The following is a 13611-nucleotide window of genomic DNA, read 5'->3' as shown; positions in this document are numbered from 1 at the left end:
GCAGACCAGACTACAAAAGCCAATTCTTACACTGGGAAGGAAACAAGCTTCCGGGGACCGGTTTCTGGCATTACAGCCGTCTTCGGCCCGGCTTGCTTGAATCCTGATGGTGCAATGAGCAAGGGACTCACATCTGAGTATACCCTTCCACACTTAGGGTGGACACAATTATTTACAACAAGGGGTGGTGATGGACAGAGTCTCTGAATTAAGCAGAGTACTCTCACCCAGTCAAAAGATCAGGGCTAGATCCAACACCGTTTTTTAGCTCATTGCACCATCCCAGTTTCAGAACCTGGCTGTATGCAAATTAGTCTGTCCCTGGCCCAGTGCATCATGGGAACAGGGCAGACCAGACTACAAAAGCCAATTCTTACACTGGGAAGGAAACAAGCTTCCGGGGACCGGTTTCTGGCATTACAGCCGTCTTCGGCCCGGCTTGCTTGAATCCTGATGGTGCAATGAGCAAGGGACTCACATCTGAGTATACCCTTCCACGCTTAGGGTGGACAAAATTATTTACAACAAGGGGTGGTGATGGACAGAGTCTCTGAATTAAGCAGAGTACTCTCACCCAGTCAAAAGATCAGGGCTAGATCCAACACCGTTTTTTAGCTTATTGCACCATCCCAGTTTCAGAACCTGGCTGTATGCAAATTAGTCTGTCCCTGGCCCAGTGCATCATGGGAACAGGGCAGACCAGACTACAAAAGCCAATTCTTACACTGGGAAGGAAACAAGCTTCCGGGGACCGGTTTCTGGCATTACAGCCGTCTTCGGCCCGGCTTGCTTGAATCCTGATGGTGCAATGAGCAAGGGACTCACATCTGAGTATACCCTTCCACGCTTAGGGTGGACAAAATTATTTACAACAAGGGGTGGTGATGGACAGAGTCTCTGAATTAAGCAGAGTACTCTCACCCAGTCAAAAGATCAGGGCTAGATCCAACACCGTTTTTTAGCTCATTGCACCATCCCAGTTTCAGAACCTGGCTGTATGCAAATTAGTCTGTCCCTGGCCCAGTGCATCATGGGAACAGGGCAGACCAGACTACAAAAGCCAATTCTTACACTGGGAAGGAAACAAGCTTCCGGGGACCGGTTTCTGGCATTACAGCCGTCTTCGGCCCGGCTTGCTTGAATCCTGATGGTGCAATGAGCAAGGGACTCACATCTGAGTATACCCTTCCACACTTAGGGTGGACAAAATTATTTACAACAAGGGGTGGTGATGGACAGAGTCTCTGAATTAAGCAGAGTACTCTCACCCAGTCAAAAGATCAGGGCTAGATCCAACACCGTTTTTTAGCTCATTGCACCATCCCAGTTTCAGAACCTGGCTGTATGCAATGTACGGAAGCTTGTCTCCTTTCTGGTGAAGAATTGGCTTGGTAGTTTGGTCTGCCCTGTTCCCATGATGCACTGGGCCAGGGACAGACTAATTTGCATATAGCCAGGTTCTGAGCTGGGATGGGGCAGTGAGCTAAATAACGGTGATGGATCAAGCCCTGATCTTTGGACTGGGTAAGAGTGGTCTGCTTAATTCAGACACTCTGTTCATCACCACCCCCTTTTCTGAATCGTTTTTGGCCACTATAGGTTTGGCAGGGTATACTCAGACATGAGTCCCTTGCTCACTGCTCCATCAGGATTCAAGCAAGCCGGGCCGACGACGCCTGAAATGGCAGAAACCGGTCCCCGGAAGCTTGTCTCCTTTCTGGTGAAGAATTGGCTTGGTAGTTTGGTCTGCCCTGTTCCCATGATGCACTGGGCCAGGGACAGACTAATTTGCATATAGCCAGGTTCTGAGCTGGGATGGGGCAGTGAGCTAAATAACGGTGATGGATCAAGCCCTGATCTTTGGACTGGGTAAGAGTGGTCTGCTTAATTCAGACACTCTGTTCATGACCACCCCCTTTTCTGAATCCAATAAATATAAGACATTGGTATGCTGCCTATCTTGTCAAAGAAATACCACCTTGGCCAGTGGAAAAGGCATCCCGATTGTGATGAGAATTACTCGAATACAAACTAGATCAAATAAATACTAAAGGGCTCATTATGATGGCCGTCCTCCATCATAGCGGTGATGCGACCGCCCGCCAGACTTGCAGCGGTCCCCCAGTGCAATTAGGATGCGCCCGCCATACAAGTGGGCGCATGGCTGCAGCACCGTCTGCAATGGTAAATGAGCATGCACAGCATTTCCCTACACCACATGGCAGGCACCACGCGGTGGCTATCACTTGGTGCAGGGAACTGCAGAGGGGTACCATGGCTACCAGCCCAGTGCACCCTCCAAACCCCCCCACAGAGGGGGCACGCTACAGGCCTCCAAAGGCATTCCCCACCAGCCTCAAACACGCACATCCTAATATGGCGGACTGTGCCTGCAAGGTACATCCACCATATTGGTGGTTCGGCTCCGCTCCGCCCGGCAAGCAATCATGCCGATTGCCACCGGTGGAAAATTGGCAGACTGACTTTGCATCCGCCGCGATACCCGCCACCATCCTAATATGGTGGTGGGTAATTCTCTTCATGATGGCGGAACGATCGCCACTGCCGATCGTTCCGCCATCGTAATGAGCCCCTAAATTTGTCTATTGCTCCAAAAGAGGTATTCCAATCTATGAAATTTTATTTTTATATTGGTCTATGTATCTTTTTAGGGAATCAAAGATTTAATAATAATAACATGCTTTATTAAATAGTACTATAAATAACAGGTGTTACTATTACCCAATGTAGGACTACTCATGTAACTGTCCTCAAAAGCTTTCAATTGTATGTTAAACTTGCTATGATGCACACATGTAACTGCTAATCGCAGATGGAAGTAAACCATCTTGATGATTTATAGAGGATCTAGTGGGATGAAAAAGTACTCACCACCATGCATGGACATTTCTCCACCACCGAGAATACTCATGAAAGATTAAAAGTGTCAGTCACATACACGGTCTGGGACATTTTCTGAGAGGGTCTACGAAACACACACACAAAATTATTCATCACACCTTTTCATTAGTGTGAAAGGTGAGATGAGATTGTAGGCCATTCAAAACACTGCCTTTTTTATAAGATTATCCACTGCATTTACAGCAGTCCTATTGAAATGTCCAGATACTGGTCCATTAAGACTAAGTAAACCTGAGAAGTGCTGTTACTCTTCCATTCAAAGGTGGGGAGCCTTAATGGGAATTTCCTGGAAGAAATCCTATATGAGAAGTCCTGCTATGTCAGCTACACTAAACAATGCAGTTATTGTCCCATTTGAGGTTTTAGCAGCCCTAATGACCAGTGCTGGTACATTTTTACAGACTACAAAAGTGTATATTTTATTTGCTCAGAAGGGTAAATAAAGAAACGTTGAGACTCCATAGCAATTCAATCAGTAGTATCTTGGCTAATGATAACAACAGGTACTTGTATACAGCTTTACAAAACTGTGCATGAATCTTCAAACTTGAACACAAATGATTTTACTGTGATAAATTAGCCAGACCAATTAGAGTTGTCAGTTGATGTTCGCCTTGGAATATGGGATGGGACGGGCCACATAGCATGAGTTAAGCCTAGAGCATACAACTTTTCAAATGGTTGGGAGTGGAAGTAGTGTAGAAGGTGGCGTAAGAGTGAGTGCCATCAGCATAGATATGCTGCATATATTCAGTTTCTCATTACTGTGGTAATGATAAAAAGGGATATGTGAATGAAGAACACGGCAAAGGACTCCAGTAATCTTGCACGTTCATGCTCAAGCTATAACAAATTCACATTTTATTTAATTGGTCAAAGTGGTCTCCTAATTCAATTTAATCTATTGTTCTGTATGGGATTTATATTTTGGTGGGCAGGATATCGGTCACCGTTGTGACGGAGTAAAATCACCAAGATCTAAATCAAGCCCTTAGTGCTGTCTCTCCACTCTGTTTTTATCTCAGTGAAACAGCTCGAGACCTGCAGTTTGTTGTTCTATGTGGTGATCTTATGCTGCAGAACAAACTTCTGAGACCCCTGGACTGGAGGGGACACCTCAGGCAAGTGTAGAACTCACAGATGGCAGAGTTCAGAAGCACTAGGCGAGTTGCAAGAAGTCTTTTGTGTCCCTGAGACTTCAGAAAACAGAAGGTAAGCCAGCAAGCTCATGGAGTCACTCTGGGTTAATGTGAGATAGGTTTAGTTCATGTCCTCAGCAGGGCAGAGATCAGCAGGCAGCAGGGCATCTCAGTAAAGCAGAGAAGCAGTTCCTCAGAACAGTCAGTCAAGGCAAAGTGTCAATCCTTACAGCACAGCAGTCTTTACTCCAGCAGAGTTCTTCCCAGGTCCAATAGTGTACTGATTTTGTAGGGTCAGAGCCTCAGTACTTATTCCCAAATGTGCCTTTTACGTGGGGATGACTTCGAAGCAGCTCCTTAAAGTGCACAGGCCCCCTTTTATCCCTGCCCTATATGCCAGACTGTGGGGTGTAATCAGTCCTTTGAGTGGGGACAGGTCATAGCCTATTCAGATGTAAGTCTGAGCTCCCTTTCCCCCGTCCTGCCCAGGAAGGCTACCAAAATGCACATGTGTGCAGGCGAGTCCTCTGTCACATCCACCCTTCCTGTATTTGTGGCTCTCTAGAGGGAATGTACAAAGTGTAGCTGTCACCCAGCCCAAATGTGTATTGGAGACAGGCTGCAGGCACAAAGAGAAAAATTAGGAGCAGAGAAATGTCCACTTTCTAAAAGTGCCATTTCTAAAATAGTAATGTCAAATCCAACTTTACCACTAAAAAGGATTTATCATTACCATTCCTAAAATATGAAACATGATTTACCTACTCCTTCCTAATCAGGAATTACAGCTTCAAAGTGTTTTGAGGAAATCCCAAAGCTAGCTTATGACAGGAGTAGGCCTCACAGTTGTGAAAAATGAATGTAGATGTTTGTTACTACCAGGACATGTAAAACTTAAAAGTACATGTCCTACTTTTTACTTCCACAGCACTCTGCCCTTAGGGCTACCTAGGGCCTACCTTAGGGGTGACTAATGTATAATAAATGTTTAAGGATTGGCAAGTGCTTTTAAATGCAGAGTCGAAGTGGCAGTAAACTGCACACACAGGCACTGCAACAGTGGGACTTAGACAGGTTTGAAAGCCTACTTGTGTGGGTGGCACAATCAGTGCTGCAGGCCCACTAGTAGCCTTTAGATTACAGCCCCAGGGTAAATGGTACACTATTTTACAAGGGACTTGTAAGTAAACTAAATATGCCAATCAGGTATCCATAAATGCCACTATGTTTTAGGGGAGAAGCATGTGCACTTTAGTACTGGTTAGTAGTGGTAAAGTGCTCAGCCTCTTAAGGCCAACAAAAAGATAGAGAAAAAAGTGGAGGTAAGCAGGTAAAACGTTGAGGCAAGGCCACCCTAATGATAACAGGTCTACCACATACATATACCAATGCATGTATAAATGCACCTTGATCCTACAAAAAAGCACATGTTTAGGTTTGATTCGCACTATATAAAACTGATAATAAAATAAAAAAATTGATATTTTTCAAAAGGCAATTGGCGGATATAGGGGCAAAATGAAGAAATTAATAAGACTGATATGAAAGTTGATTCTAAAAAAATAAAAAAGTTACTCACCATGCCACTTGGATTGGAGTGCTACCTGTATATCATTGTTAAACTATAGACTGACATACATATTGTATTCTATGTGCTCTGTATAACTATATCTTTCAGTTGGAGTTAATAATAGGAAATATGATGTCTGTGGGACATATTTGTAAAGGATGTTTAGGACACTAAACCTATGTCACTCAGAAGGTATTTTTGTACAAAAAGTGTCTCACATACAGTTTCACAGAGGATTGGATCAATGAACTTTCTAAGGCAGTCATTCTGGAGATGAAAGGATGGCTTTCACATTTAGAATTAAGAGATATGTATTTTTAAAGTGTGGGAAATGTTTCGAGTAACTACTGTTGAAGTGTTCTTAGATTCCTGTAAGAGATTAGAACTGATTCTGCTTCAACTGAAAATGTATGGTAGGTAACATGTATAAACTGTTGTTTGTCATGTGTTAAACAATTATGAAGTAGGCAGAATACCCAGCATTGTTAACAAGAACGGTAGTTAAATGTGTATATTTCTCTAGCGCACAATATAGACCCTATATTTCCAGTCATGAGAAAAAAATTCAAGACCGGTATTGCATGTTGGCATCTAGAGTTCTCTATGATGCAACACCGCATCTTAACGACTCCTATGCAGTCCAAATAAAATATACAACTATAGAAGGGTAACAGTGAATATCAGATCATTTTCACCAGAGTTCTAATTGACATCAAATAAAGAAAAAGAATGAAGCTCAAGTTGTCTATGATGTCACTCTGAACTGCGAGGTGAAAAATTGTGGTGCGTTGTCTGCTACTACACAGGGGCAGAGTAGTAGTAAGTAAGCCTCTCCTCCCTGTTTCACATGTAAAAAAATATATACCTGATCCATTGCCACCAACACTAGCCAATCTCTGTGCCTTCCCTGCCCTGCCCTCCCCTCTTGAAGCTCTCACACGAGCAGAGAGCCAGGGTTGCACTGGCAGGCTCTCAGAGAGCCCTGTCAAAGCAAGCTGGAATTATTTTATAATGTAGCAACTGTGGTAGCCAACTTGTGTTTCCACTGTTGCTATATACTTGCACTGTATAACTACATTTGGAATCTGGTATACATAATAGCTACGTTCAGTGAGAGCCATGCATGGCATGGTAATTATATTTTCATTGGGAAAAATCAATTCAGCAAGGTACTGATTTGCAGCAAACAGAATAATACAAAATGGTGGGAGAGGCAGCTAATTTAAGGTAAGGGGGTGCAGCTAATTTAAGGTAAGGGGGTGTAGTCATGATCAATGGAGGGTCATATGAGCACGGAGGTATGGAGGCACGGATTAAGGTTGAGGTTTGGTGTCAGCAGTGAGTAGTGTGATATTGAGTGCAGTAACCAAATACCATTTGAGGCCATATGTTTAAATAGTGTTAGGGTTTCTCCTTTTTTCTTTAGTGTTCTGCTGATGGGGAGACAACACATTGAATGCATTACATCCAGCGAACTTGGATCCTCATTTAGGATTTTATTTACTACATATCACAGACAGATCATTGCAGTATAAATACTAGTTCACTGAAAAAAAAATCACAAGTCACCTAACGTAGTAAACACAGGTTAAACATAGATATAGCCAGTAGGTACAATACCTCACCAATCCAGCTCACTAAAATGAGAAATAGTGATTTGATGTTTACACTCAGATGCATGTGCAATGAATAGAAAACAAACTACCAATTTTGTTAGCAGTGCAAAGGGTGACTTGCTATTTTCACACATATCTCTTCAGGGATTATGTGAACCCACTGATCTGTCACAAGTTTAACAGCATGGACGTTCAGATCACCTGTAGATTTAGGTAGTAGATATATTAAAATACTGGGAAAGCTAATTTCGTCTTACCGTCAGGAAGATGCAGGCCCAGAAATCTGGGTTATTTCGCCCATTACGAAATACAAATGAAATCACATAAACCAGGAGCATTGCAGATGCAGAGTAGCCTGTCAGACAAATAAGCTGTGAAACAATGAAATAAGAAAAATGTTATTCTTAATTCTTCTTTCAATCGAGCATAAAAAAGACAGCATGCAATTTGATTGGCTTTTTGCTTCAGTGCATTCTATTCTAGCTGAGATTTCCATTTAAATTTAAATAATGGTTGTGTTAAGCCTTTCCCTTAGTATTCTCAATGTTGGGTTATAAGGAATTACGCTAAAACTCCATGAATTGTGAAGTCTGAAAGCTGGAATATTACACACATTTTTTAAATGTTTGCCAGTTTCATGAAAAAGGAACTCCATGTCATTAGGGATGTCATTTGAGATGGCATCAGTGATGTCATCAGTGATGTTACTGACCATGTCATGCGTGATGCAATATGTGAGGTCATAGCAGTTCATTGCGGGTCTTAAGTTATAGTTAGCTCAGGTAACTATAACTGCTGAATGTCAATGGTTTTGTACAAGTGAAATCTGAATCTAACTGTAACGTCCCAGTAACCTTTTTTTTCTGTGAATATATATATATATTTGGGAGGGGGAAGTGCATTGGTGCTAAGCCATAGGATCTGGCTATTCCCATGTTCATACTAAACAGCATCTAGTGTAAGGAAGGCTTTTGACCTGGCATCTAGTGGGGGTAGTGGAATATTTCCAAACTGAGTCCCGGATGGAGCCTCATTTAAATAAGGCAGTCCCTGGGTGGTATTTGGGAGTCCCGGATACTAGCACAGAGATCTTGCTAACTTGGAAGACTTGCCAGAACAGGGTATTATGGGATAGACACATCGGACTGCTTCAAGAGTAATCAGACTGGACTGTTGAAATTCTATTAGGATTGGATTAGGTGTTATCACTAATCTCAGATAATATCCATTATAAGAATGACTTCCTATGAGCATTTCCTCAGAAAACACGTGGACCTGGGAGGACATCTGAGGCTAACTGAGGGACTGCCTGTAGAAGGGTTAAGGGAACCCTGCTTCTTATTGTACTCCTGTTTTGGCATCGATTTCTGAGGTAAAGCCAGTTGCCCTAAAAGCTGAAAAGGGGGTCCCGCAGTTGACCCCGCTGACCTGATCAATTTCGACTCCCCTAGATCCTGTCTGGGCCTGGTTGGAAAGAGCAGTTGAGTCTGTTTCCCGCTTATGGAATTGAGACATCGGCCTTATAAACTTCTGTAGAAGACTTTTTTTTATTTTATGTGGAGTCCAGCTTGTCTTGTTCACATCCTATGAAATTCAATGATAACAAAGGGTTGCAAAAATGTGTGCAGAAGTCAGATGATCTCAGATAAGGAATATGCTACTTAACAGTATGCATCTGTTCTTGGCATGTATTGCTGCTGACATTCATATGTTTGCATAGATCGCCGCCTAGTGTTGGGTCTGGATGATTGAACCTTGTTGTCCTGGAAGAGTCTTCAAAGTATCACGAGATAGGTGACTCCTCCCCTGGACTACAGTGCGCATGGGCATCTTCTCCATCCTCAGATTGTTTTTGCCATTGTGGCAAAGATGGAGTATAGAAAAGTAAGAGATGTCCATGTAAATATATGTAGAAAAGTACTGCAGCTGTGACAGGCACCGGGGAGGAGGGTGGGCGATATGAATGTCAGCAGCCCTACATGCCAAGAACAGATGCATACTGGTAAGTAGCATATTCCGTTCGAGGCATGTGGGCTGCTGAATTCATATTTTTGCATAGACTGTATAGCAGTATCTCCTCTAGCAGTGGTCACCTGTGCCAGCTGCAGCAGTTTGGAAAAGAGTTTTAAGGACAGCCTGACCCACAGCAGCTTGCTGCTTTGCTTGCACATCTACACAGTAGTGTTTAGTGAAAGTGTGTATGGTAGACCATGTAGCTGCCTTACATATCTCTTCTAGGGGAATGTTTCCTAGGAATGCCATGGATGCCCCCATTTTACGTGTTGAGTGTGCTTTTGGGGGAACTGTTAGAGTGCGTTTAGCTTTTTGGTAGCATATCTGAATGCATTTACCTATCCATCTGGCTATTCCTGATTTTGAGATGGGATTCCATTTATGTTGTGGTGCAAAAGCAATGAATAGTTGCTTTGTTTTCCTGATGATTTGGTTCTGTCAACATAATATAGCAGAGCCCTTCTTACATCTCGTGTGTGTAGGGCTCTCTCAGCCACTGACTTCGGGTTTTGGAAGAAAACTGGCAATTCTATGGACTGATTGATATGGAAAGTGGATATAACTTTTGGCATAAACTTTTTAGGGTTAGTACGAAGCACTACCTTATTGTTATGTATTTGCTTGAAAGGTTCTTGAATGGTTAATGCCTGTAGCTCACTCACTCTCCTGAGGGAGGTAATGGCAATCAAAAATGCCACCTTCCAAGTTAGAAATTGAATGTAGTGGTTCAAACGGAGGTCCCATAAGTCTGGTAAGTACTATATTTAAGTTACAGGCTGGTGAAGGTGGGTGCTTTGGAGGGATTATCCTTTTAAGTCCTTCCATAAAAGCTATGATTGGGGGTACTCTAAACAAAGACATGTGTTGTCTATTTTGGAGGTAAGCTGCAATAGCAGCAAGATGTAGTCTTATAGAAGAGTATGCCAAATTGCATCTTTGAAGATTCAATAGCCCACAAGTGTCTCTGGACCAGGGATAGGTGAGGTGACTACAACTGCACCCTCCCTCCCAGACAGTGGATCAGGTGGACGTGGATCCTACCTTGCTAAACCCTCAGACCCAGTACTATGCTGGCGGTGGGGGCACCTACCCTGCCTCTCCACTTGTGGAACAATCACATCCTCACTGCTTGTCAGTCCATGCCCACGAGGGGGTATCTTGTTGGTAGTGGAAGTCCTGGGCAGAACATCACTCTGAACTGGGGGTGTGCAGTTGTGGTATGCAACAGCCCCATGCCAGCAGTGACTACTTCTGGTGCTGAGGTGGGATCAGTAGTGGATCATGGAGGCTCCTTTGAGTGCTGGGACATTGACATCGCAATGTAGGGGCATGTGTCTGGTGTGCCGGTTACCCACCCTCATGTGAGTACATTGTGGTGGTGCTGGCATCTGTGACCCCTGTGCTCCTTGGTGATGATGACCCGTGTCACTGTTGCTTGGACACCTGTTGTCATGTGCTGCGTGGAGATGACCTTGTGCCCGAGTGTACAGGTGTGTGGCTCCTCTGATCATGTGGGGGGACTTGCAGGGTGCTTGAGGAAAGGACAGGTGCATGACCAGGAGCCTGTGACTGCACCATTGCAGCTGTCAGTGTTGCTGCCACAGATCGGACACTCCATAGCAGATCACCTATGTCAGTATGTAAGTCCTCCATGAACACAATTACCTGTGACGCTCTGTTGCTATGATCCATTTTGCAGCACAGACACCAACACCAACACCTATTCAGCATCCTGACACTCACATGTGATGTATCCGACATGTTGAGCAGCAACAATGATGAGTGCGCCATCCTCCCCACACACTTAAATGCATCTGTGTACTGATTGTGAAAAGGCATACAACTAAATCAGAATGCATCACTTTTGGCAAGCAGGCCGAGGCACACAGCACTGGACAGCCTCATGTACTGACCCTCCTGTCCACCATGACTATTCCTGCCATACACAGTCCCTCTGAAGCACCATATAGACTCCGGTACTGTACAAGGACCTTCCCTACCATGACATTCAGCTTCTCAGTGGTGATGGGACGGGCCCTCAGGTTCACCCAGTGAAACATCACTGGTTACACAGATGAGGCACAGCCGCTGTTCGCGATGTTGAATGCCAGGAAGCTCTGTCTGTCAACTACCAGTTCCCTCTGTCAGCCAGGTGACAAGACACACACTCTCGTCCTCACTCTCATACTACTCAACACTGATCACAATTGATTACGAGTTAAGTTGCGTAAACTTTATTAAAATTTACGTGTCACAAACGTGCAAGATACGTGCCACAATATCCAGAACTATGCAGCGGAACAAAATAGGCATATACATGTCATATTCAGATGTACTGGAGGGAGATGTAACTTTGATGAGCACTCAGGATGGAGTACAACGATCTCAGCCCCCCTTCCCTTGCTGGACAAGTCAAGTGAGGGTTCACATCTGCTCAATGCCCTGTGTCAGAGGACACAACTCACAGCCCATAAGAATTTCATTGTGCTGTACTCCGGGACAGCGCTGACTGACTGCTCTGCTGACAGTGATCAGGTGAAAGGCTTAAACAAGGATGCATGCAGTACTACAAAGTCATGTAAGAACTCTCCCTACAGCAGAATGTTGGCATCAAGAATGGTACTAAGCGCCAATGTCCACTACAGCCATGGAACTGCCACACCTTGCACAGGTGTGAGTCAACCAGCGTTGCTGGCCGCAAAGGTAATCTGAGTTCAGGCGAATGCAGACATGCCCATTGTTGTTTCAAGACCTGTGATCAGTTCCTTAAGATGCAACAAGAAGTTGATACATGTGTAAATAGTTCCAATCAGTTGTGGGTGAAGGTACATAGTTACTCGTCCATTAAAGTGATAGCAGCTTCGAGGCAATCAGTTCCAAGAGAAGGGCGTGATCCGCTTCAGCTAACTGGACGGCCATCCAATCCAGTATCATGAACGAACAGATGTGCTCCGCCCACCCCGTTTCACTAATTTGCATTACAGGCCAGTTGGGGAGTGGTTCAACGTAGTCATTGTACATGATGAGTTGTGCAATCGCCCAGCTGCCAGCATGTATGCCAAGCAGCAAGGCATCACATAAACGGGTATCCCGGGCACACTCCTGGCCGTGGGCCCACAAAGGACTCACCCACATCTCATAATCCAGTTAAGCTATCGATGTGTTGGATAGGCAGACTTAAATGAGCCATTGGAATATGCACGAGTGACATTGGAACACAAGCTGCACGCAGGTGAAATACGCATGGCGGAAGCTTAGCCTGCAACTAATGCACAGCACTACCAATGGCAGTGCCCCAATAAATGCAGCATTCTTTTATGGTACAGTTCCACGTGACAGTGGTTGTGCATGTATCTGGGATGTTCGGACATTGCGTTGAAGCTCTAGTTGAACCGGCACTCTTCTGAGCACCGGGAAAAATGTGGATGATATGCCAAGGTCTGAGGAATGAGTTGTTTGAGGAGGAACCGATTCAACGCCTGGAATGGTATGAACGGAAGTGACAAGACCATTCCACGCAAGGGAACTTGTGATTCGAGCAAGGCCTTCTGTGTGTGGGGTGTATGTACATTGGTTTCTCGTTTGAACTGTACGTAGTGAGGGAGTCGTTATCAGCTGCTATAGTATCTCGCAAGAGGTACCAGGTCTCTGCAATTCCAAGGTCAGAGAAGCAGGTGTGATTCCGCCTTCTAGTTCAGACAAAGGAGCTTTCATCCCTTATGAGATTTTGAAATCTGCTTACATTGTGGAAATGTGTGCACCAAAATGACTGTTGGTATTGGAATATGGGGGAGTGATAGGTGCATCCCTACGGTAATGGACAATGTTAGATATGGGAGTTTCTAGTTGGCAGAGGTAGGTACCTTTGTCCAAATAGGGACCCTTGCGTCTAGTCAGGGTAAGGGTGTACACTCCTAAAATAACCCCTGCTCACCCCCTTTGTAGCTTGGCACGAGCAGACAGGCTTATCTCAGAGGCAGTGTGTAAAGCATTTGTGAACACATACAGTAATCAAGTGACAACACGACAGATGGACACCACACCAGTTGTATATTACAAATAAGTATTCTTCATATAGATTTAACACAAGACCACAAACGACAAAAATCCATAATACTGTACTTCAAATGGTAGAATTAGCTTAGTTCTCTTTAGATGTTAAAATATGACACTTTGAGTTCAATGTACCTTTGGATGCGTAACGCTATACAACGAAAGTGTTGCAGGGAAGGTGATGCGCTAGTTCCTTACATGCAGGAACGATGATGCGCTGGTTTCTTACTGCGCTTCCAAGGCGTTGCGACCCGCAATGCCGTAATGCAATGAAGATCCAGTGCAATGAAACCAAGAG

At 44.3% G+C, this 13611-nt stretch overlaps 1 protein-coding gene across 1 annotated transcript in view; it reads right to left on the bottom strand.

The window, feature by feature from the left end:
* Window positions 1-13611, bottom strand: part of LOC144770056 (ABC-type organic anion transporter ABCA8-like) — a 2854033-nt gene that overhangs the window by 650533 nt on the left and 2189889 nt on the right. The window contains exon 25 of the mRNA XM_078654287.1: window positions 7505-7618. Within this exon, the coding sequence (XP_078510413.1) occupies window positions 7505-7618 (114 nt within the window). The remainder of the gene's footprint in view (window positions 1-7504; window positions 7619-13611) is intronic.

The sequence above is a fragment of the Lissotriton helveticus genome, chromosome 7 (genome assembly GCF_964261635.1).
Source record: "Lissotriton helveticus chromosome 7, aLisHel1.1, whole genome shotgun sequence".
Classification (NCBI taxonomy): domain Eukaryota; kingdom Metazoa; phylum Chordata; class Amphibia; order Caudata; family Salamandridae; genus Lissotriton; species Lissotriton helveticus.
This window is presented reverse-complemented; position numbering and strand designations above follow the sequence as displayed.